Source organism: Antechinus flavipes, chromosome 4 (genome assembly GCF_016432865.1).
Source record: "Antechinus flavipes isolate AdamAnt ecotype Samford, QLD, Australia chromosome 4, AdamAnt_v2, whole genome shotgun sequence".
In the NCBI taxonomy this organism is placed as follows: domain Eukaryota; kingdom Metazoa; phylum Chordata; class Mammalia; order Dasyuromorphia; family Dasyuridae; genus Antechinus; species Antechinus flavipes.
In genome coordinates, this window is record NC_067401.1 from 55,565,194 (window position 1) to 55,590,441 (window position 25,248).

General features: G+C 34.2%; 1 protein-coding gene across 4 annotated transcripts in view; it reads left to right on the plus strand.

Annotated features, from left to right (window-relative positions):
* Positions 1–96: 96 nt before the first annotated feature.
* CLCC1 (chloride channel CLIC like 1) overlaps positions 97–25,248 on the plus strand; it is a 34,184-nt gene continuing 9,032 nt past the window's right edge. Inside the window, exons 1-12 of one of the 4 annotated variants that reach the window (XM_051993175.1) lie at positions 97–424; positions 2,376–2,453; positions 3,859–3,975; positions 8,211–8,355; positions 10,241–10,351; positions 12,155–12,262; positions 14,510–14,731; positions 17,274–17,414; positions 17,990–18,083; positions 21,549–21,646; positions 21,956–22,102; positions 24,344–24,676. In XM_051993175.1, coding sequence (XP_051849135.1) covers positions 8,218–8,355; positions 10,241–10,351; positions 12,155–12,262; positions 14,510–14,731; positions 17,274–17,414; positions 17,990–18,083; positions 21,549–21,646; positions 21,956–22,102; positions 24,344–24,676 — 1,392 coding nt within the window. In that variant the 5' untranslated portion in view covers positions 97–424; positions 2,376–2,453; positions 3,859–3,975; positions 8,211–8,217. The remainder of the gene's footprint in view (positions 425–2,375; positions 2,454–3,858; positions 3,976–8,210; positions 8,356–10,240; positions 10,352–12,154; positions 12,263–14,509; positions 14,732–17,273; positions 17,415–17,989; positions 18,084–21,548; positions 21,647–21,955; positions 22,103–24,343; positions 24,677–25,248) is intronic. The other 3 variants (XM_051993174.1, XM_051993172.1, XM_051993173.1) reach the window with 3 other exon arrangements.

Consider the following 25,248-nt stretch of genomic DNA (forward strand, 5'->3'; position numbering starts at 1 on the left):
AATGACATTATTTTGGACATGACCGTATGAAAAATCGTTTTGACCATATTTGTTAATACTGGCACATGATTAAGGTGCTTAATGTTTGGGTGTTTTTCCGCTTGAGGGTGATGTGAGAGGAAGAGAAAAAAATTCTTATTAATTGTAAAATTTTTTTTTTACTACAAAAAAAAAAAAAAAGGTTTTATAATAGATACTGGGCGCGCTCCTAGTCAAATCCCAACAGGAAGTTATCATTCTGACAGGAACAGTGTGAGGCGGGAGGGGAAGGTCCAACGCATCGATGCAATGGCCAGCGCACGCGCAGTGGGCTCCTTTACGTCCTAGGTCTTGACGGCGCGTGGGAAAAGGGCTCCGCCCCCTCCTAACCGTCAGTTTCCCGCGGCGGCGCAGGCTCAGCTGGTTGTTGCTTCCCCCGTGTCTGGTTCGTTTTATTTTTGTCTACCGCCTAGACAGGTGTCAGGAGGGGGGAGGATATCTGCGGGTCCTGCATGTTTTTGAGACGCAGGGGAGAACGTGACCCGCGAGGCTGGGACACCTGGGTGGGCATCAGCGCCCGGGCCCTCCGGGAACAAACCCAGTAGGGGGAGAGGGAGAGGTCTCTCCCCTGCGTCTCGGTTTCCTCCGTCAAGTGCGAGAGGGTCGGCGGGCTCCTCTCTGTGGGGAACTTATTTATTATGGAGCCCTCGCAGCCCCTCCCCTCCCCTTCGGCCTCGGTCCAGAGTTCGGCCGACCCCCGAGCCTTGAACCCCCGTCTCTCAGTCCTGGCCCTGCGGGGTCCCAGGCTGTAGTTCAGAGAGCAGACGGAGAACAGCTCTCGACTCCGGGGCTCTTGGAGGCTAATTTAGGCGAGGAGGGACGAGAGGACTTGGCTTGGCTGGACTGGGCCCGCACGGGGATCCCGGGGCCTGGGGTTTGTTGTAACTCTGGGAGGAATTGGGGCCGGAGAGTTGGAGGGAGATGTCGGCTCATCCAACTCCCTCCCTACCCCCCATCTGTTTCCTCATCCCTCTGAATGCTTTGGCATTCAAGATTCTTATGACCTAGCCTCCTCCTAATGTTTTGGATCTTGATACGCCTTATCTCTCCTCTGCCCCCCAAACCTCTCTCTCAGATTCAGTGACATTGGTTTCTTGTCCTAGGAACTGGATGGATACTTCCCCTCTTGGCTTTCAGCATTTTCTTTGGTTATTTCCCACCTGTAACACTCACCCTCCTCTGCCCAAACACACTGACCTTCCTGGCTTCCTTTAAGTCCCAACCAAGACCCCCTTCCACGGAAGGCTTCCCCAGCTCCTAATTATTTCCTATTTATCTTGTACATAGCTTGCTTTGTAGTTATGCGGTTGCACACGTCTTCCCCACAAGATTACAAGCGTCTTGAGGGCAGGGATTTGTTTTTGGTTTTTTGCTTCCTTTTTTGTATCTCCAGTACTTAGCGCGGTGCTGGGTACATTGTAGCCAATAGGTGTACATTCCAGTTCCATCTGTACTTATAAATTATGTATTGTTATTTTATATAGGATTTTCTGGGAAAAAAGCCATTTCAATTGTTTGGTCTCAGTTTTCCTTTTCTTCAAAATAACGTGCTTGGGTTAGATGACTTCTGAGATTTCACCTCTAAATTTAGGTTATCTAATTCTCTCCTCTTTGTATTTTTTTAATATAAGCTTTTCTATGTTTTTTGTGCCTAATGTTTGTCATTTTTAATGACACAGTAATTACATATTGATTCACAACAATTTGTTTAGCTATTCCCTAGTCTTTAGATTTATAATTTTTTTTAAAAGAATACAAATAAAGTATCTGCGACTAGCATTGTGTAGATATTTTTCTCCCCTTTTAATTAGGTTATAGTCCTATATAGTCATATAGGAGTTCTTTTTTTTAAACTTGGACATTTAATTTATTTTTAATACATATTGCTTTATGAATTATGTTGGGAGAGAAAAATCAGAACAAAAGAGAAAAGCCATGGGAGAGGGGAAAAAAAAAAAAAAGAACACAGCATGTGTTGATTTACATTCACTCTCCATAGTGGATTTTTTTTTTTTTTTCTGGATGCAGATGGCATTTTCTGTCCCTTTCGGGAGTGCTTTGGATCACTGAACCATTGAGAAGAACCAAGTCTTTTATAGTTGATCATAATATAGGAATTTCTTAAGCATGGACTTTCTCAGAATAATGTTTTTACATGCATTAAGTAAAATGCATAGGACAACTGAAGAAACTAATTATGTTGAAATATCATTTATCAAAAAAAAATTAAAGAGCTCGGATTAAGAAACCATGCTGTCAGAGAATCATTGAATCAAAGAATATAATCATTTTGATTATGTTTTATTTATGGTAATTTTTTCTTTTACTTGGTGTAGTAGAAAAATCACTACCCTTCGAGCCAAGAGACTTGAGTATATGAATCCCAGCTCCATTTGACCACATCCTAGCTTTGGGTAAGTCATCAGTTCTCTGAACCTTCATGTTTTCTCTTCATATGAGGATAACTATAGTGTCTTTTAAGTGGTTTATAAACCTCAAATACAGTGATTTCGCAAAATGTCCCCTAAGACCAGCATCAGTTTGGTGAGTTTCTGGGACTGGATGGCTACCAGACTGTTCAAGGAGGGGCTGACTGATAGTTATGTTAAATGGAGCTAGTGATAATTATATTGAGTAGAAGTAGGATGGGGCCTGTGAATTGGCTTCTGCTTTTCCATGAGAGAGTAAGGACTCTGTCAAAAAATAAATGAGAGAATGTATATTCATACATGAAATAAATAAGCCAGCCAGCTATGTGTAAGTTAAGATTTAAAAAATTGTGTTTTCTTGATAATTTTTAAGGATTTAAAAATGTGTAGGACATTGATCCTACTGGAATTTATTATATGAAAATATAAATTGTTAATCTAAATTTAGATTTCACCATGCTCTTATCCAACATTCCTTGTAATTTTTGAGTGATTTTTCTCCCTAATGTTTTATAATCTTGGTTTTATCAGCCTTATCTTATTTTCATTTGGTTATATTTCTGGTTTCTCTGGTTTCATTGATCACTTTTATTTAATGCCAAATGTTTCAGGTAATTAATTTTTAATAGCTCTAGGGAAGGAAGGGAATTTGCATTTATATATCACCCTGTGTTCTAGTCACTAGAGCTAAATGCTTTTTACAGATAACCTCATTAATCCCCTTTTACAGTTGAGGAAGTTGAAGCAAACAGATTAAATGACTTGCACAGGATAACACAGCTACTAAGTATCTGAAGCTGGATTTGAGCTCAGGTCTTCTTAACTATTGCTCCATTTCTCTGCCCATTGTCATCTAGTTTGTCAGCAGTAAAGCTATTATCTACAAACAAAATTCTGATACTTAATTCTATTTAATCTATAAGGCTCTTTAAAAATCAGTTCTTCTGTTCTCAAAAATAGGAATTTTACCTTGGGATTACCATTACTCTTTTCCCCTTTACTCTTTTCCTATCTTTATTTTCTACATTTTTTATTTTTTGCTTTTCCATTCATCTTTTACTCCTTTTAATCCCCCCACTGTTAAATAATTTAATCATAGTTCTCAATTTTTAAGTAATGGTGAAGGCTTTTAAGTTGAGGGGGGAAATAACTAGTTATCTATTATAACAGGCAGTTAATCTCAAATCTCTAGTTTAGCTTCAATGATCTTTTGATTTGTGTATTGTTATCCATAATTTCTTTGAGATCCTTTTTGCCTTTTAAATATATATCTTTTACTTTCCAATAGAAAATTAAATTTTACTGTGAAACTTGGAATTAAAGTCATCTAGTTTTGAAATTTTAAATGGTTTAAAGTATAATTTCTTTGGTTATTTGATATCTTTTATAGAAAAATCTGGTGATATTCTGATTGATGATTTTTGATACATGATTACTATCTTTCTGGAAGTTTAAAGGATTATTTTCCTTCATCTGTTGTTTTTGCATTTGATGAGGACATACCTAGGTGAGTTGTGTTTTAAGTTTCTCCTGGAAGAAATTTTGTAGAACATTTCTTAATTGTATTTATATACCATTTTGTTTATTATCAGTAGTTCTGAAAATTTTTTCCTTTTGATGTGGGTTGCCTTGGCAGATATGGGCTCTTCCTCCTTGAAAGTCTTTAAAGGGCTGGATGACAACTTTTTGGGTGTCCTGTAAAGGAGATTCCTTTTCAAGTGTGAGTTGGTCTAGAAAAGGGTCCGAGGAATTTCATGATTCTGTGATTACATTAGTCTAGTTTTGGGCCCCCTGGAATTTTCTGAGCTGGCTTTTTTATTTGTTCTTTTGAATTGGAAAAAGTAGGGTTCCCTTTTGTTTGCTTAATTTCTTTAAAAGTGTTATCCAATGAGGGTGTGTCGCACATATTTTTGTTGTTTATTTTTTCCATATTTATTCATTTCTACTCTAACCTTAGTTGTTTCATGTGATCCTTTATGTAAATATATATACATATTTATATATGTGTATGTATTTTTTTTTAATTTTATTTTTTTAATAATAACTTTGTATTGACAGAATCCATGCCAGGGTAATTTTTTACAACATTATCCCTTGCACTGGCTTATGTTTCTTTTTTTCCCCTCCCTCCCTCCACACTCCCCCCCTCCCCCCCCAAGATGGCAAGCAGTCCTATATATGTTAAATATGTTGCAGTATATCCTAGATATAATACATATTTGCAGAACCAAACAGTTCTCCTGTTGCACAGGGATTGGATTCAGAAGGTAAAAATAACTCGGGAAGAAAATCAAAAATGCAAATAGTTCACATTCGTTTCCCAGTGTTCCTTCTTTGGGTGTAGCTGTTTCTGTCCATCATTTATCCATTGAAACTCAGGTCTCTTTGTCATAGAAATCCACTTCCATCAGAATACATCCTCATACAATATCGTTGTCAAAGTGTATAATGATCTCCTGGTTCTGCTCATCTCACTTAGCATCAATCCATGTAGGTCTCTCCAAGCCTCTCTGTATTCATCCTGCTGGTCATTCCTTACAGAGCAATAATATTCCATAACATTCATATACCACAATTTACCCAGCCATTCTCCAATTGATGGGTATCCATTCATTTTCCAGTTTCTAGCCACTACAAACAGGGCTGCCACAAACATTTTGGCACATACAGGTCCCTTTCTCTTCTTTAGTATTTCTTTGGGATATAAGCCCAATAGAAACACTGCTGGATCAAAGGGTATGCATAGTTTGATAACTTTTTGGGCATAATTCATGTGTAAGTATTTTTATATCATCTTTGTTACTCATTTTCTATTTTAGTTGCTTTTTATTTTCTTGTATGGTTTTAAAGATGTTTTCCTTTTTGGAACTTTCTGTTGCTCTTTTTTGAGGAGTATTTGTTTTTTTAGGAATTTTTTAGGAGGCTTTTTGCTAAAATCTCACTCTTCTATTTTGATTATTTTTTTCTTTCTTTAATTCTTCAGATTCTGTTAGATAACTTTATTCAGCAGTTAATTACTTGATTATTTTTGCAATTCATTTGAATTTTAATGTGTTAATCAGAATTTCTTGCATTGTTTCTGATGCATCTCTGGATAATAGTAGTCACTTCATTTTCCTTAGCTTTGTATTCTTTGTAATTTTTTAAATACTAGAATACATTGTCTTTTGGGTGAGCTTTGATTTTCACTAAAATTTTCTATCAGTTTTATTTCTTTTTGGTGATCCTGTTGCTACTTAAAAATTATTTATTTATACAAATATTATGTCTTCTTCCTATGGGGTTTCCTTCATTTAAAAAAAATGTCACAACAAATCTACATAGTCTACCAAGAAAACAAATTCCCATGTCAGACAAAATAGGTGCACAGTAGATAAAGTACCAGACTTGGAGTCAGAAAATCCTGAGTTCAGATCCAGTTTCAGATACCTCAATTATTTCTTCTATAAATAGGGAATAATAATAGCATCTAACCCCAAGTGTTATTGTAAGTATCAAATGAGATTATGTAAAAATGCTTTGTAAATTTTAATACATACTACATATTGTAAATATTATGGTTGCTATTAATAATAAAAATATTTTTATGTCCAAAGATGCATGTCTCATTCTGGACTCCAAAGTCCGTCACCTCCCTGGGAGGAGGTGTGGCATGATTCATCTTCATTCTTATGGACTTGCTTATCTTTGCATTGCTTAGTTCTAAAAGTTGCTTTTCTCTATAATGTTATTAGCATGGTGTATTAACTATGCATGTATTCATAGACAGTTTCCCTGTTTGAAGCTGTTGAGTTTTGTTATTTCTTACAGTATAATATTCCATTATATTCATCTGCCATAAACTGTTTAGCCATTCTTCAGTAGGTGAGAACATCTTAGTTCTGTTTGGAGCAACTATAAAACAGCTGCTATAAATCTGTTTGTCTTTATAGGTTTCTTTCCTTTCTTTCTTTGATCTCTCTTAGGCATGGACCTCGTTATGATATTATTGGATTGAAGTATACATCTACAGCTTAGAACTGTAGAAAAGCTATTTCTTTAGGGAACTTTGTTTCCTTGTGACTACTTATTGCATAATCTTCCCAGAAATGCTCTTAATTTTGTAGATCTTAGAAAACTTACCACTTTTTCAATACCCTATTTCTTGGGCGACCTGGTATAGAACTTACAGGCAGGGAGGCTGGGTTCAAATTCTGCCATTTATATTTAGAAGATGCCCCCAGCAAATCGCCATCCTGACCCTCAATTTCACCATTTGTATGTAACTCATGGTCCTAAATCCCCACTTTGATTTCCTGTAGCCCATCCCCGAGGCTACCCACAAATACTTTGTGGCTCAGTATGCTCCTATTCAGAATTTATTCTGGGAAATCTCCAGATGTGATCAATGTATATTGTCTTGGTTTTCACAAATGTAGATCATAGCATGATCTCTGGCCATTTCAGTTTGCAAAGCACTAAAAGTAATAAGTATATATCAATATTTATGATAAAAAGAAACTCAAAAAATGGTACCCATAAACAAATTAAAAAACAAAAATTCACAGCCCACAAGCAACTATTTCTGAGTTCTACTTTTCCACAGGGTCCTAGAATTCTCCAGGCTTTTTATACACCAATCTGTGGTTTGAAGTCCCTTTCTCTTTTCCTCTTTTCTAGAAGGATGAATAATTATGGAGACTTACCAAATAGATGCATTTCTGAAAGGAAGATACTGATTTTCAGTTGATTTTATAATTTATTGTGTGTTTATGAATTGTTTTGAAAGTAACTTAAGTGATTATTGTTTTGCTCTTTGTTACATTTAATTTATTTTGGTAATACATATATATTCATTTTTTTACATATTATGAATCATTTGGGGAGAGAAAAATCAGAACAAAAGGGAAAAAAACATGGGAAGAAAAAAAAAAGTGAACAAAACACGTGTTGATGTACATTCAATCTCCATAATTCTTTGTCTGGATGCAGATGACATTTTCCATCCAAAGTTTATTGGGATTGTCTTGGATCACTGAACTACTGAGAAGTACCAAGTCTGTCATAGTTGATCAACACACAATCCTCCTACAAATTGTGTACAAAGTATTCCTGGTTCTGCTTGTTTCACTCAGCATCTGTTCATGTAAATCTTCTAGGCCTTTCTAAAATCAGTTTGTTCATCATTCTTTATAGCGCAATAATATTCCATTATTTTCATATAAAATAACTTATTTAGCTATTCTCCAGTTAATGGGCATCTACTCATTTTTTCAATTTCTTGACACCACATAAAGAGTTGCTACAAACATTTTTTCATGTGTGGATTCTTTCCTCTCCTTTATGATTTCTGTGGGCTAGCAACTCAGTGATGACACTGCTGGATCAAAGGGTATGCACAGTTTTCTAGCCCTTTGGGCATAGTTCCAGATTGCTCTCAAGGATGGAGCCAGAATCATTTCACAATCCTCAATCTGTTAAATTTTAAATTCTAGTCTTAGGTTTTCTAAATTTTTTTCACCTTTCCATTTAGAAGGGCTTTCAACATCATTCTCTAATGAATTCTTGGGTCAATTTTTTTTTTACCAGTTAATTTTTTAAAAATCCATATCTATGTTAATCTAACATTGGATATGCCTTTTCCATGTTCTTTAGTAAAATGAAATTTTAAAAAAAGGTTTAAATCAGAAAGAATTAAACCATATTTTCTTTAATAAAATGATCTTTTTAAGTAATATCCTTGGATGTCTTAATTTTATCTAGGTTTTTCATGATGCTGAATCCTTTGCTCTTATGTATGTTTCTGTTAATGGTTCCTGGTTATTATGCTCAAGAAGATGAATGGATTGATCCCACAGATATGCTTAATTATGATGCTGCTTCTGGAACAATGAGGAAAGCTCCTCAGGTATCTTTTCATTTGTGTGTGTGTGTGTGTGTGTGTGTGTGTGTGTGTGTGTGTGTGTGTGTGTGAGAGAGAGAGAAAGTATGTGAAAAAGAGGGAGAAATTTTACATTATAAATATTCTGTGTAGTAATCGATTATAAGAGCACTGAATTGAGTATTCTCTTTGTCTAGTAGGAGTTAGTTTTTTTTTTTTTTTTGTATCTCTAGCATTTATCAAAGATGCCTTATACAGATTAGATACTGAATAAAAGTTTATTGAATTGAATTCAGTTTTCAGTCATTACTTTGCTCTTAATTAAAGCTGAAGTAGTTATTTCTGTTCTTGAATGTAAAAATAACCTCCCTTTTCGAAAATTATTTAATATTTTTCCCCCCAATTACATGTAAAAACGATTTTAAACATTGATTTTTAAAGATTTTGAGTTCCAAATTCTCTTTGCTCCACTCTTTTCCTTCCCTTCTCACTGAGAAGGTAAGCTGTTTGATCTAGGTTATGTGTGTACAGTTATGCAAAATATGAAAATAAGTTTCTTAAGCAGTAGACAGTAATATGATGTCAGCTTTGGGATATTTTATTATTCTTAACTTAATATTTGGAAGTAGAGATTATAAAATTCACGTATAAAATCATGTAGTTTAAACTTTGTCCCTCATTAACTGAAAGCTTCTCAATATCCAAAGTTAGGAGCCATCTCAAAATGAAAAGGGATGCCTTATTAACAGTAGCTGATGTTTATTTTAATACTTTAAGGTTTACAGGGCACTTTGCTCACATCCCATCTGAACTTCTTACCAATGCTGTGAGGTATGTAGAAAATTGCTCTTGTTATGTAGTGAGTACCTCATCACCAGAAGTATTCCAAATAGAGACCAGATGTAATTTCTAACATAATTAAGAAGTTTGGACTAGAAGGTCCAACTCTGAGACACTGTGATTCTATTTTTTAATTTATTTTTTATTATTATAACTTTTTATTTACAAGATACATGCATGGGTAATTTTTCAGCATTGACAATTGCAAAATCTTTTGTTCCAGTTTTTCCCTGTCTTTCTCCCCACCGCCTTCCCCAGATGTCAGGTTGACCAATACATGTTAAATATGTTAAAGTATATGTTAAATACAATGTGTGTGTGTGTGTGTGTGTGTCCATACAGTTATTTTGCTGTATAAAAAGAATCGAACTTTGAAATAGCGTACAATTAATCTGTAAAGGAAATTAAAAATGCAGGTGGACAAAAATAGAGGGATTGGGAATTCTATATAGTGGTTCATACTCATTTCCCAGAGTTCTTTCTGGTTCAGTTCATTGTTACTCTCTTGGAACTGATTTGGTTGAAGAAGGCCACATCCATCAGAATTGATCATCATATAGTACTGTTGTTGAAATATATAATGATCTCCTAGTCCTGCTCATTTCACTCAGCATCAGTTCATGTAGGTTTCTTCAGGCCTTTTTGAAATCATCCTGTTTCTTACTGAACAATAATATTCCATAATATTCATATGCCACAATTTATTCAGCCATCCTCCAACTGATGGACATCCACTCAGTTTCCAGTTTCTGGCCACTACAAAGAGGGCTGCCATAAACATTCTTGCACATACAGGTCCCTTTTCCTTCTTTAAGATCTCTTTGGGATATAAGCCCAGTAATAACACTGCTGGATCAAAGGATATGCACAATTTGATAACTTTTTGAGCATAGTTCCAAATCACTCTCTAGAATGGCTGGATGTATTCACAATTCCATCAACAATGTATCAGTGTCCTAGTTTTCCCACATCCCCTCCAACACTCCACATTATCTTTTCCTGTCATTCTAGCCAATCTGACAGGTGTGTGACACTGTGATTCTAAAAAACTGAAATTTTTGTTCTGTTATAGGTGAACTATGGAAAACCAGAGAAAAAGGAAATAAGTGTTACGGATTCCAACTTGTCATGTGCTGATGAAATGTCAGAATGTTATAATAGACTTGATTCTTTAACTCATAAGGTTAGTCTTTCATTTAGAATTTCTTTGTTAATGTGAAAGATTCCCTTTGTTTTCAGCATCTTATTTCTTCACTAATTAAGATGGGCATATTACTAGTTTTTATGAATGGATAATTCATCTTTGTTCTGAAACAAATGATGCAGTTGAATTTGTCTTAGCTGACATTTAGTTGGTATTATGATCTTGTTATTTTTAAATCTCTTTAATAAAAATTCATTTACTTTCATATGAGAATGTTAATGTTTAACTTATTTGATAATTTGAAAATTACCTTGAAAATTTGTTATATTAGTATATAGAATAAGAAAATATGTAGCAAATGGCTACATATTAATAAATATACAATGCAATAACAACAAAAAAAGGATAACTGTCAGACCTGTAATTTCACTGCTGTAATGAAACTCTTTTCTCAGTTCATATTACTAATATGCACCATCACTGCTACTTAACAGCCTTGGAGAATTACATATTGCATTGTGCATAATGCATAGTGCATTGGTACATGACTAATTCTTAGGACATGCTGCCTTGATTCAAAGCCAAAAACTTAGAATTAAGGAAAAGGAAGGGAAAAAGAGACAATTGTTAAAAAACCTTTTAGATTTAGATTTTATAGCTTTGAATCAAGAACTTTACAAAGAAAACTGATAAATACATTCAACCTAAAAACACCCACTATTTTCAACCAGTAGTTGGCAGCCAGGGTGGAAATGGACTACCATTCCAGGAAATCTCTGTTACGTATTTCAGTATTCATCTCTATGAGAGAGAAGTGTAAGAAATAGAGGCAGCTTGTGAATCATTTGTTGAAAAATAGTCCTATTATATGTCAAATGTATGTTGCTGCTGCTCTTACTCCAGTAAGAAAAGCATTTGCAAAAGTTATGTTACATTACATAGATGATATCTTGGGGTATGCACCTGAGGAGCAAATGTTAGAAGCATGTCTACAAAAGACCATAGAAACACTAAGGAGCTACAAATTGCATATAGATCCAGAAAAAATTCAAAGGCATCCTCCTTTTTAATATTTAGGATATGAAGTGTACCCTAAGGTGCTTATAGTACAAAAACTTTAAGAACAGAGAAGTTGAACACCTTAAATGACTTTTTTGTGACTATTTTTAAAACAATGGAGCAGAACAGAGAAGTTGAACACCTTAAATGACTTTTTTGTGACTATTTTTAAAACAATGGAGCCCTTACATTTCAGAGTATTTGGAGTCCTCCAGAGTCTGACTTCAAACACTGAATAGCACTCTGAACTTGGGCAAGTTCCTTAACTTTTTTCAACTTCCTTAACTTTCTTCAACTTCCTTTTCTTCTTTAAAATGGGGCTAAAATTATAACAACTCCCTCACAAGAGTTGTGAAGATCACATGAGATAATATATATATATAAAGTAAGCAATATGTACATATTAGCTATTGTTGCTAAAATTATTACATCTGCTGGATGCTTTTCATAATCTGCCAGAACTCTTAAAATAGATTCTGGTTGTTTAACCAGAAGCTGCTAGAAAGGAAACAAGCCAAAAAACCTCAACCTCAAACCTTTCACTGCTGAGTTTGCTTTCTGTACTTTGACTTAATTTTTCCCTTTGTATAAAAAAAAATCCTGACATTTATGGGTAAAGCAGGCTACATAAGATGGTATAGTTCATAAATATAAGCATGACAAATTATTTATCATTACCTTTTATTTAACTTTACTTTTATTGGTTTGCTTGGTTAGAAACTTCATTATTTGTTACTATATTTTATTGACAAAAACTAATCTAAAGTTTATGTATCATTACAGATTAATGAGTGTGAAAAGAAAAAGAAGAAAGATTATGAAAGCCAGAGTAATCATGTTTTTAGGAGATATTTAAATAAGATTTTAATTGAAGCTGGAAAACTTGGACTTGTGAGTATTTGCTAATTGTTGCATTGGTCAATGTAATATTTTATTCTTGGTAAATTATAATGATGTAAAAAGATTACTACAAGGAAAGTCTGAAGAAGCAGAGACTGTCACATCTTTTTACACATCTTTTTAATCTGTTGTGGATGAAAATTTTTCTTTTGTTTTTACTACTTAATCAGTAAATCTAGGCATTCATTTTCCCCCTTACTTCATGTGGTTTTGTGCATTTTTGTCTTTTTGTGTATAAGAGAATAAATAGCTTGTTTTGTTAGTTAGGATAAACTTAAAGTTTAGTTTAAACTAAAGTTTAGGATAGTATTTTGCACTGTTTTGATTTCGGATGACTACTGTTTTGGTTTCAGATGACTTTTCTAAATAGACTTCAGTGGGATTCTAGTCTTCTTGATTTTACTTTTTCAATATTTTCTTGGTCATATACAGTAATGTAATTATGTAGTTTTCAAAAAAGGAAAAAGAATCAGTCCTTTAAATAGTATTTTCTTCCTGTTGCTTAATATGATAGATATTGCTGTTTAGAATCACTAATACAAATTAACAAGATACTAAAACCAAGCTATTGTATAACATTAGTTTTTCTAAAATTTTTCATGTTTAGGGGATCAAAAATCAAGATATTTAATACTATTGAGTATTATTTTAAAATTGAATTTTTCATTAGATGAATAATGAATAAATGAGTAAAGATAACGAGTTTTACACTGGCCAGCATTAGACATCAGTAATAATCATGGTGCTAAATTCAAAATTGAAAAGATCTTCTAATTAATGATGGTTATTACAAAAAATTTTTTATGAACTTAAATATTCCAAAAAAGGCATTTCTATTTACACGAACACCAGAAAATAATTCTATATTTTAAAACTTATTAAGTTTGTGCTTCCTTCTGAACTTCCTCTTATTTTCTTGAATGCATTTTTAAAAGTTAGTTTCCTGATTTTTTTTTTTTTTTTTTTGGTATCACTATTGCTAATTCTTGTCCTTCTCCCACCGAAAGAGTAAGAAAGGGGAAAAAACAACTTTTTGCAAGTAAATGTAACCTAGCAAGCAAATACATACAATGTCTGTGTCCCAAAGTTTGCCTCTGGTAGATTTAAAACAAGCTTCATCCTAGGTCCTCTAAAAATAAGGGTTGGTAAGTGTTTTGATAAAGTTGTTTGTGTGTGTGTGTGTGTGTGTTTTGTGTTTTGTTTTGTTTTGTTTTAACAGTACTATCCTTGTACTAATTATTCTCCAGGTTCTCACTTTACTTTGTCAGGCACTGCTTCCAGTTTGCAATAATCTCTCCTATCATTAATTGTGGTGCAGTGTAACATTCCATTCCATAATGATTTGTTCAGCCATTTCTTTCTTTTTTTTTTTTTCCTAAGAGGTAATTTGAGGCACCTTTTTAGAGTCTAGTTCTGTTTGTTTCCTCTCCCTTCTTTTAATTGTTTGCTTGTGTCATTGTGTAGTATTCTCTGTGGTATTTTCCTCCCCCTTAACCTCAGAGTCTACCTTCCATCTACTCTGTATTTTTCTCATGTACCACTTTATGTTGTGTAAATTGTCTGCCCTACTAGAATATAACTATTTGAGAGCAGACACTTTTGCTGCTTTTTATTTGTACTTCTGGTGTTTTAGCATAGTGCCTTTAGTAAACATTAATAAAATATTTATTGAGCTGTATGTCTCTGTGTTTGTATGTATGTGTGTACATTTATACGCATACATAAATAAAATAAATATCCAGAGTATTTTTGGGGGCAGTTCACTAGCAAGTGATCCAGAGATATGTGTGAGAAAATATTTGGTGTAGGAGGTAGCATTTGAGCTGAACTTTGATGGGAACTAAAAGACCTAAAAGTGAAAGGCAAAGGAGTACATTCTGGGCATAATAGCATAGAGATCAAAGCCAGATTATAGAGGCCAATAGAGATAAAATGGGTACAGAAGTAATCAGTGAATATAGACCACTTTTTCTAAAAATTTGACAGAAGAAGAATTGAAGTGACAGTATAGAACAGGGAGGTCTTAAACTTGAACATAAAATATATAGAAATACCATAGGAAAATATTACCTTTAAATTTGCTTTGTTATAAAATAAAACCTGTGAGTATGTTAGGATTAATTTATAAGAGATTCTAAACATGACATATCTTCCAAATGTTTTTAATTAATATTCTAAATATAAAATTGTTGACAAAATTGTCCAATCCGTTTTTGTGTTTTTTTTTTTTTTCTTCAGCCCAGTGAGGATAAAGGTGATATGCATTATGATGCTGAGATTATCCTTACAAAAGAGACATTATTAGAAATCAATAAGTTTCTGAGTGGAGAAGACTGGAAATCAGGAGCCTTAGATGATGCTCTAAGTAATATCCTAATTAATTTTAAATTTCATAATTTCAAGACCTGGAAATGGAGTTTTGAAACAACCTTTGGTGTGGATCCATATAATGTATTCATGGTAAGATGAGTAAGGAATTTATTTCTCTACTTTTTATGATAAAAAAACTAGTTATCAACAAAATATTCAAATATTTAAAAACAAAGATTCCAAACAGTTTTGTAACTATTATTGCATAATACCATATTGCTTTTCAAAAAGAATACACCAATTCACAGCTATTATCCTGATGGACTTAGTAATGGGCTTGAAGTCAGGAAGACCTGAATTCAAATTTGATCTTAGACACTTATCAGTTGTGTGATCTTAGTTAGACAAGTCACTTAACTTCTTTTTGTCTCAGCTATAAGATGGGGATTATAATAATCCTCTTCCAGGATTATTGTAAGGATGAAATGAAATAATAATTGTTGATTGCTTAACACAGTGACTGGCACATAGTATAAACACCACATAAATGCTAGCTAGATACATAGTGACACTATATAAATGCTAGCTGCTATCATTGTCATCATCACTTTGAAAAAGCTAGACGTTCTGTGAATTAGCAGTTTACAGAAATCGTATTCCAAAACTGGGAAATGGCTTTTGTGGGAAAGCACAAAAGCTGAAGGTGGAATGTAAAAGGATTGGGGAAAATGGTGATGCCCTCAACAAAAATAGGCAAATTTGCTTATGGAGGTTTGCTTATGGAGGAAGGTAATGAATTATGTTTTGAATATAACTGAGAAAATTGAGAATCAAAATTTTCCCATTCTCTTAATCTCTGGCCTCTCTAGCCTTTCTCCTTGGCAAAGCCAGTTCCTCTGTCTGTATACTTAATCTCATTGCCAGTATTCTCTAGCAATTTACAACTTCGGGCTTTTCTTCCTATTTATTATATTTTCAACCCTTCTTTGACTGTTGGTTCCTTTCTGACTGTCTTCATACATGCCCAAGCCTCTCCCCTCTTTAAAAAACTTGCAGTAGATCCTACTATAACTTCAAACTATCATCTTATATCTCTTCTCTCACTTCCTTCTCAAAATTTTGTAATCCAGTTTCTGATTTCACCATTAAAGATGCTTTCTCCAATTATCTTGTCAAATCTGACAGCCTTTCTCAATCAACCCTTATCTTTCTTGGTCTCTCTGTTGCATTTGACACTGTTGACTCCACTCCCCTCATGGACACTTTGTCCTCTCTGTGTCTTCATAACATCATTCTCTTGGTTGTTCTTCTTTCTGCCTGACCATTCTGTCTTCCTTGCAAATATTCCTCAGGGTTCTTTTTCTTCCATCTGTAGGCTCTCTTTCTGTAACAACATCAGCCACTATGGATTTAAATATTTCTCTGCCAGTGCCTGACAGATTGAGATATCCAGCCTCAGAGTCTTCCCTGAGGTTTAGCCCCATATTACCTTGTTTATTGGACACTATTATCTACTGGATATTTTAAACTGGATGACCCAGAAGCATCTTAAATTCTGTGTGTCCCAAACCTAACTCATTCCACCCCACTCCCCCATCTTTTTAGACTTCTTTTCTCTATCAAAGGCACCATCCTTTTCTTTTCTCAGGTTCTTAGTTTTAGCATTATCCCAAACTACTCACTTTGCCTTACCTTATATATCCATTCTGTTGCCAAATTTTGCTGTTTCTACTTTGACCTCATCTCATCACTCCTCTTATGTAGCTACCATCTTAGTTCAGGCCTTTATCTCTCTTTTCCTAGATTATCTCAACATCCTCCTAATTGGTCCTCCTTCCCCAATTCTCTTGCCTCTCCAGTTCATCCTACATACTGAAGTCAAAGTAATAATCTTCCTTAAGTGCAGAACTGCTTGTGTTTCTCTCCTACTCGTAAATTCCAATGACTATTGTTTCTAAGATAAAAATTTAAATTCTCTATTTAGGTTATAAATCCCTTTACAATTTAGTTCAACCTATCATTCCAACCTCATTGGACATTATTACCCTCTCTGTATCCTGCAATCCAATTGTACTGTCCTTCTCATTCTTCCTCATACACTACATTTCCCCTTTCTGTGTCTTTGTATTGATTGCCTTCCCTGCTTGGAAGGTGCTTCATTTTCAGTTATACCTTGGAGTCCTTTACTTCTCAACACAGCTCAAACTTGACTTTGAACTTTGAAGCCTTGCCTGCCTCGCCCAGCTGTTGAATCCCTCCCTTCCAAACTCCATTGAATTTAACTACTTTGTATTTGTTAACATTTGTTCACTTTAATATGTATATAAATGTATAAAAATATGTGTATGTACATATATATATACACATATATATGTACATACACACACATGTATATGTGTGTGTGTGTGTTTACTTAATCTTTCCCATTAGAATGTAACCTCTTTGAGAATAGGGATTATTGTATTTTCTGCATTTGTATTCTCATTGCCTGGCATAGGTCTTGCTTATAGTAGGTACTTAATAAATGTATGTTCATTGATTAACTTATGTTGAGTTGAGTGTTTGGGGGACGATGTCCAGGTGTGTATTTCAAGTAGGCAAACAGTTTTTTCATTTTGTAAACCATAAGATATTGGACCTAGAGGAATCTTTCAATAATAGTGACTTCAATTTTCATTTCCTTTTTGTCTAGGTACTTCTGTGTTTGTTGTGCATTGTTATGTTAGTAGCTACCGAATTATGGACATATATTCGGTGGTATACTCAGTTAAAACGTGTTTTATTCATCAGTTTTCTTATCAGTTTTGGATGGAATTGGATCTATTTATATAAGGTAATGTAGAATAATAATTTATTAAGTGTTATTGACCTAATATATTTTTTTGTTTTGTTTTTTGCTTTTACCTGAAGCAATTGGGGTTAATTGCCCAAGGTCACATAGCTAGGAAGTCTGAGGCCAGATTTGAACTCAGGTCCTCCTGACTTCAGGGCTGGTGCTCTATCCTGCTGCCCTGACCTAATTGATTTTTTTCAGTTAATGTTTGAAGCTTTCTCCTAATAAATTTGGTTTCCCCTCTCCTCTCCCTCTCCTCCTTTCTTTAGTCTTTATCAAATGGATAACACTAGAAAAAGTCACATAGTGACCACAGTAATCACTGATCTTAAATCATAACTAAATTCAATTGAATAAAGTGAATTTTAAAAATAAATCAAGTGAAAAAAGAACAAATGTTTCTAGTTTTTCTTTAGAAATAATAGATCTCTTTTTCTTTAAATTTCTTTTGAAACATACTTTGGATTTATAATGATGGAATGAGTGTTTGAAATAAAATTGATTGAAACATGTTAGGAAGTTTACTTAATGGTGTCTTTATAATTAATAGTTAAAAACTTTCCTATCTTTATTAGTTAGCCTTTGCAAAACATCAGGCTGAAGTTGCCAAATTGGAACCTTTAAACAATATTTGTGCTGAGAAGATGGATTGGGTTGGAGGCCTATTTGGTGAGACTCTCTTTCTCTTGAGTTTTTTAGAGATAAATGAATTATGGTCATTTTGTTGGCATTACTAAAAGTCAAAATCAGCTTTTTAAGTTTGTAATTCTTTTTGAGATTTAGAAGTGGCAATTGTCTAGAATTTTTCTTTGTTTCATGGATTAATGAAAAAGATCCACCTTTCACAGTCCAACCTGAAAATTGTTTATCTGTGGATAGTAAGACCTTCCAGATATTCCTGTTTTAAATGATATTGTACTGGTTCTAAGCCATGAAACATTGCAGAGCTTTCTCTATAACACTCAAAAGAGTTTGACTTGATTGTCCACGTAGGAAAAACCAGGAGGATGAGGAATGTCTCTTCAGATTATGCCATATATTTAGATGGAGAACATAGAGCTTGTCCATGGGTTTGTGTGTTTATTTGGTACCAAGTACATAATGAGTTGGGCCTGGAATTGAAAAGGGTGAGGAATAATAGAGAGCTAGGATGCTCCCCTGATACTTTTGTGAAGTCAGGAGAAGGCAAGAAATATTTCCAGTATATTTGGTGGAACCTCATGTGTAGAACATATAGGAAGCATGAAAGAAGAGTTACCTATGCATAGGCAGGCATGGATAGACTGCATTTTTCATTATTGAAAATTCCAAAATGAGTGAGATCATGTACCTATTTGAGTATTTTAAACTGTCTGTTATTTGAAATATCCTTCCTTTTTTTTTTTTTAATGTATGAATCCTAACATTTATTCATTCATTTATTTATTTATTATTATTATTTTTAATTTTTATTTAATAATTACTTTATATTGACAGAATCCATGCCAGGGTAATTTTTTTTCAACATTATCCCTTGCACTCGTTTCTGTTCCGATTCTTCCCCTCCCTCCCTCCACCCTCTCCCCTAGATGGCAAGCAGTCCCATATATGTTAGATATGTTGCAGTATATCCTAGATACAATATATGTTTGCAGAACCGAACAGTTCTCCTGTTGCACAGGGAGAATTGGATTCAGAAGGTATAAATAACCCGGGAAGAAAAACAAAAATGCAGATAGTTCACATTCATGAAATATCCTTCCTAACGCAAATATTTCTCATAGATATATAAATTTCCTTGCAATTACTTAATAGTTCCCACTAGTTCATCTCCTTTTTCTTATAGAACAACCAAATTGTACATTCTTATTTTTTTTTACTAAAGGGTAAGACATTTCAATCTAAGTTCTTTGTAAGACTCACTGAAAAGATGTAATTCTGGAGATAGTTTTCCTTAGCAAGTATTGATTTCATAATCATTATAAAGCAAAAAGCATACTCATGTAAGATATTTGTTAGTATCCTACAAGGTGCAAAGTCCAACACAAAAAGATTTCCTTTTGATGTAAGGTTCTTCAAATGCTTCTGTTCATGAAAATGTATTCAACCTGAGCATTACAGAGGCAAAATGATTTAGCCAAGATTTCTTTGCTGGTAAGTGGGAGAGCCCAGTCAAATGCTTTTTCTACTGTGTCTCATTGGCAACAAGCAGCTGGTGCATAGTAGGCAGCAAATAGAAGCTGTCATCAATGTCATTATTATATTGTACTCATTTCATCACATTGAGACCCATTAAGGTGTCATGGTAAAATCCACAGAAATGTGAAAGAGATCATTTTAACTGTTTAGTTTGAAAAAAAATCAAATTAGTGAAAAATACATTTGCTCAAACTCTGACATATAGCTAGATAGGTGACCCATTAAGTTTGTCTATTAATATGTGTGTCTTGGTCCAGAATTGAACAAGAGGAGGAGACTGAATTCAGCTGGAATATTTTCAGTGGTGGCAGGCTGTACCACACAAGCCAATGTTTCTAGCATCAGAATTCTCCTCGTTATGCACTTAGGCTGAATATCATGGAATGACATGATCTGCAAAGAATTCAGAATTTATGAATAAGCCAGATGGTAAAGGAAAGATTAATAATTAGTGTAAATAGGGTGCAATATATTGCTAACAGTGACTGTCATTCACAAAATGGCATAAAAGAGTTAATCATGGATATATTGGTGGGGAAGAGGAGCTGTCCAGTTGTGATAAACATGAGAAGCAACAGATAGAAATTCTGAGTACTGGTTATATCAGTACTCCAGAAATAATAAAAAAAAAGTCTAGAGAAAGGACTTCATTATATTGAATATGCCCTCACATTGGAGACCTTTGTGTTGTCAGGAGAAAGAAGGAAAGAGACTGTGATCATTATCAATGAAGAAGGAATGATCATAGAGGTGCTGTACCGAAGTATACAACATGTAAAATTGTGATGTGAAGAAGCTATTTATTAGGACTACACTATGAAAAAACATTCTTATAAATATACTATTTGTGTTGAAAGATTGATTAAAAAATAGGAATGATTTAACTTTTGGGACTTTGTTAAAGCAAATTAAAAATTTAATAGATGTTTCATGTTAAGGTATCCAAAGCTACTGTACTAGAAAAGTCTTAAAAAATTAAATTTAATACAACTCTTACTTCTATACAGAATGAATACAAAATTATTTTCTTTTAAGGGGACTGCTATTTTTACTAGATGGAACAGTAGATAAAAGTGCTGGATCTGAGTCAGGAAGACTCATCTTCATGAATAAAACTGTAGCTGTGTGAACCTGGGCAAGTCATTTAACCCTGTTTGTCTTTGGTTCCTCCTCTGTAAAATGAGTTAGAGAAGAAAATGGCTAATCACTCCAATGTCTTTGCCTGGAAAACCTCAAATAAGGTCATAAAGGGTTGTACATGACTGAAACAACATTCTTGTCTAAAATGAGCTATTTAGAAAAGTTAGTGTGTGTTAATACCATGCATTCTTCATTTAGAATTCTATACATCCGATTTGATAGGGAAAAAAAAAGCTTTTTTTCAAGTCCATTATTATTGCTGAAGCAAGGCTTGTGGCTAGCATTCCATTGCCATAAAAGAAACTTGGTGCAGAGAGGTTGTGTGAAACCAGCCATTTTTGTCTCCTTCTACTCACCATGCTTTCTATAGTGTATGCTTCCTGTACAGAAGGTTTTGGACTTTTCCTATGAACTTTGTGTCCCCTTCCTAACTAGTCTTTTGGATGAATTCTGGTTTGATCCAGCACACCTCTTGTTTATGTCACTATTGCTACTTGAAACATATCCCTTTTCTCTTAAGAGTGTTTTTCCTTTTGTCTTACCATGTGTGCATTGTCCTTATTATTTCCTAGCTCTGGGGATTTAACATTGAGACTTTTGGATCATTTTTGGCTTAAGGAGTACCAAATATTAGAACCCACTAAGTAAACAGGAAGAAACTAAGAAAAAAATTAGAAATGTTGGGAAACTTGTTGAAAAATTATATAGAGCTGAAGATGAGGGGAGAATAAAACAAAATGAAACAATTGAATATTGTGAAACTTGTTATTTTATTAAAATTGAGTTTCTTTTTTCTCTTTTCTTTCTCTTAAATAGAATGGTTTAGAAGTTCATGGACGTTTCGAGATGATTCTTGCCAAAAGTACTATGAGCTACTATTAGTTAACCCTATTTGGTTGGTTCCACCGACAAAGGTATAGAATATACTTTGTAAAAATTACTTTTTCAAGGCGGATCAAGCGAGAGTCCCTATATAGTCATCAGAGGTGTATTAAGTGTTTTAAAATCTTTTCCCCCAGAAAGTTTTGACCTACCTACAGGCTACTCTAATTGCAAGTAACAAAATCATTTCATATTGATTCTGGTTTGAATATGATAGTGCTAGCAAAGGTCCCCTGAAGTGAGTACAAGAACACAGTGACTTGGCTTACTCTGCTTACATTTGTCATTTGTCATCGGTAAAGAACGTAATTATTGTTGCTAATAAACATCTGTTGATATAGGCATTGGCAGTTACTTTTACCAATTTTGTAACTGAACCATTGAAGCATATTGGACAAGGAACTGGTGAATTTATGAGAGCACTTATGAAGGAAATACCGCTATTACTTCATATTCCGGTGCTGGTCATCATGGCTCTGGCTGTATTGGTTAGTATATGACATTGTTGCTTTTTAACTTTTTTTAGCGTAAAAGCAATGCTAAAAATTTGTACTTGTCTTGTTTTGCATAACAATATAATTTGATAAGTATTATCTAAGTGACATTTGCATTTACATTTAAATTTTTTTGTCTTAAAGGTAAGTAATTGTGTAGTTTGCTTTTAGATATGAGTCCTGAAAACTTGGCAAACATACCATTTGAATGTGATAAATTAGTACAGATGAAATCATTCAACCAGTCTTGCTGTGCTGGGTGCTAGAGATAAGACGACAAAAATGATAAAGTTTTCTGTTCCTAGGAGTTTACAGTCTAGTTAAGGAAGTAACAAGAGTGTTGTGAATATGTACCCATATGTGTAGGTAAAATAGACATAAGGTAATTTGGAGATGGGGGCAAGTTGGAACTGAAGGGCAAGAGAGGCTTTGTGTAAAAAGTACTTGAACTCAGCCTTAAAATAAACTAGGGATCACAGGGGATGGATGTTAAGAGGGAGCGCATTCCAGGAAGAAGGTAGAGCAAGTGCAAAGACAAGGAAAGGAGATAGAATCGTGTGGGGAAAAGTAAAAAAGCCCATTTGACTGGAGGGTAGAGTAAAAGGAGGAAAGTCATGTTTAACAGGAGTAGAAAGTTAGGTTGGAGTCAGGTTGTGATGGATTTTAAATCCCAGAGACTAGTTTTATTGGCTTCTTGAGGAAATAAGAATTTGAGCAAAAGAAAGATGCTGTAAGAAGATTCCTTTTAGCAGCTGTGTGGAGGCAGAATTGTACTGGGGAGTAGCTGGAGACTGGGAAACTGTTGCAATGATCTAGATGAAAAACAATGAGGATTTGACCTAGGATGGTGGCTGTGGGATTGGAAAGGGCTGGAAGAGAGAGGCAGGAGGAGCTACAGGACTTAGCAACTCTGGTGAGAAATAGGAAAAGAGTAAAGGTGACACTGAGTTTGTAAACTTGGGATTAGGAGAGTGTGGGGAAATCTGGCATTTGAAAGAAGAAAGGAGTGCTGTTTGGACTATGTTGACTGAGATGTCTATGGGACATCCAGGTGGGAATTAGGATCTTTTTCCTGTTGGTGGGCAGGGGGGAAGGACAAGTCCTTGCTTTATATACTCATCTTGATCCAGTCATGCAGCGCTTTCTGAAGCAAAACTTTGCATATTATATTTGTCACATATGAAAGAATCAGCATTATATATAGCTTTTTAGAATTAGAAGGGTTAATCTATTAAAAGGTTAACACTACAGTGAAACTGCATTAAGACTTTTGGGACATCCAACATACGGTATGTTTGCATAGAAGCCTCAGGCTCATTTTACACCTGCCTGGAGATATCTAGTCATGAGTTATGTATACATTTTAATATTCTCAAATTACATCTTGGGTGAGGACATGAACTAAAAAGAGACATTTGTAAGGTCTTGAAAAAAGCCCCAGAATGCAGGATGCTGGGTCATAGTTTATATCTCTATGTAATTTTAAACAAATAATCTTAAATGGAAGTCAACCATAAATAAAACAGAAACGATTCATAAAACTTTTAACCTAATTCACATTTCTAGCCTTCATTTTGAAGTGCTAGAAGCTAGGTGGCAGAGTGCTGGGCATAGAGTCAGCAAGATCTGAGGTCAAATGTTTCTTTAGACAATTCCTAGCTCTGAGACCCCATGCAAGTTACTTGACCTCTGTTTGCCTCAGTTTCCTCATCTTTACAATGGAGATAATAATAATCCTTTCCTTGCTAGGGTGTTATGAGGATCAAATGAGATGATAATTGTAAAGTGTATGGCACATAGTAAGAGCTATATAAATTCTAGTTATCAACATTATTTTCTAGTTCATTAAAACATTCTCTTAATGATTGAGTGATTTCATAGATTAAATCAATACCTTGGCTCTGTTCCCTTTTACTCCAAAGAATATGATTCTCATAAATAAACTGCCATTTTAATATGTTTATATCTTTGCTTATTAAATTATTAAAAATGCATGTGAATTTTACTGGCATCTTAAATAATACTTTAATTTAATAATACTTAAATAATAGTACTACATTTAAAATGAGAGAGTTTAGGCTGTATGTGTATGTGTTTATAATATATATATATAATATAATTATATTACATATAATATGTACATATAATGTATATATATGTGTGTATACATATATATGATACAGATACATACATAATTTTGTAGTTGTAATTTATATTATTTATTTTGCTTATTAGAGTTTCTGCTATGGTGCAGGAAAATCAGTTGGTGGATTGCGGCATTTAAGAGACTCTGAAAGAGAACCTCGCCAGGCCCTACATCAAGGCAAAGGAAGAGCACAGGAAGGAATTGATTATAGGCAACATGGTGGATCAGGTGATGCAGATCTCTGTTATCGGAGCCATGTTTGTCAGAGAGATCAAGGCCCTTATTACAAAGCAGATGAGTGTAGAGGAGAGTTTTTGAGACAGAGAGATGTTGGTTTAACTGGCAACAGGAGCCCTGAAGTACTACGGGCATTTGAAATACCAGATGGAAAGGCAGAAGAGCATCCCAAGGTGGTACCCTCTGTAAGTCAGCAACTAATTTTTTTTTGGTATTGATTTATATTAGGTCTAAATCCTTCTAATAGAGCATTTGTGCATCTTGATAGTCAGCAGTAAAGTGATACCTTTTGTGCACTTCCTCCTCTTAATTTAAAAAATTAGGCTAGTCTTCCAGAAAGAGTACAAAGGTTGATAATTGATATTGTTGAATATTGTATCAAGGTAAGTATTAAGAGACTATAATTAATGTGAAAATTCTTTGAAATTTTAAAATGTAAGTAAAAGCACTCTATTGAAAAGCAAGCAAGCCATTGAAAGTCATTAATAATAAGTTCCACAAGTCCCAGGGAATTTTGTGTGTGTGTATGTGTGTGTGTGTGTCTAGCAGGTTCAGGAGACTATTTGGAGAAAGGGGCATAAGAAGAAGGCAAAAAAGTCTTCTGGTTTTATATTACTTTGACTGGATTAACTGTGGGGAGAAAATAAAATTAAAATTTTTTTATGAATCTCTTAGTGGCAGTTTGGAAGGGACTATTTATTTTTGGGGGAATGACTTTTTTTTTTTTTTAAACCTTTGTAAAATCTAAGATTTTTGG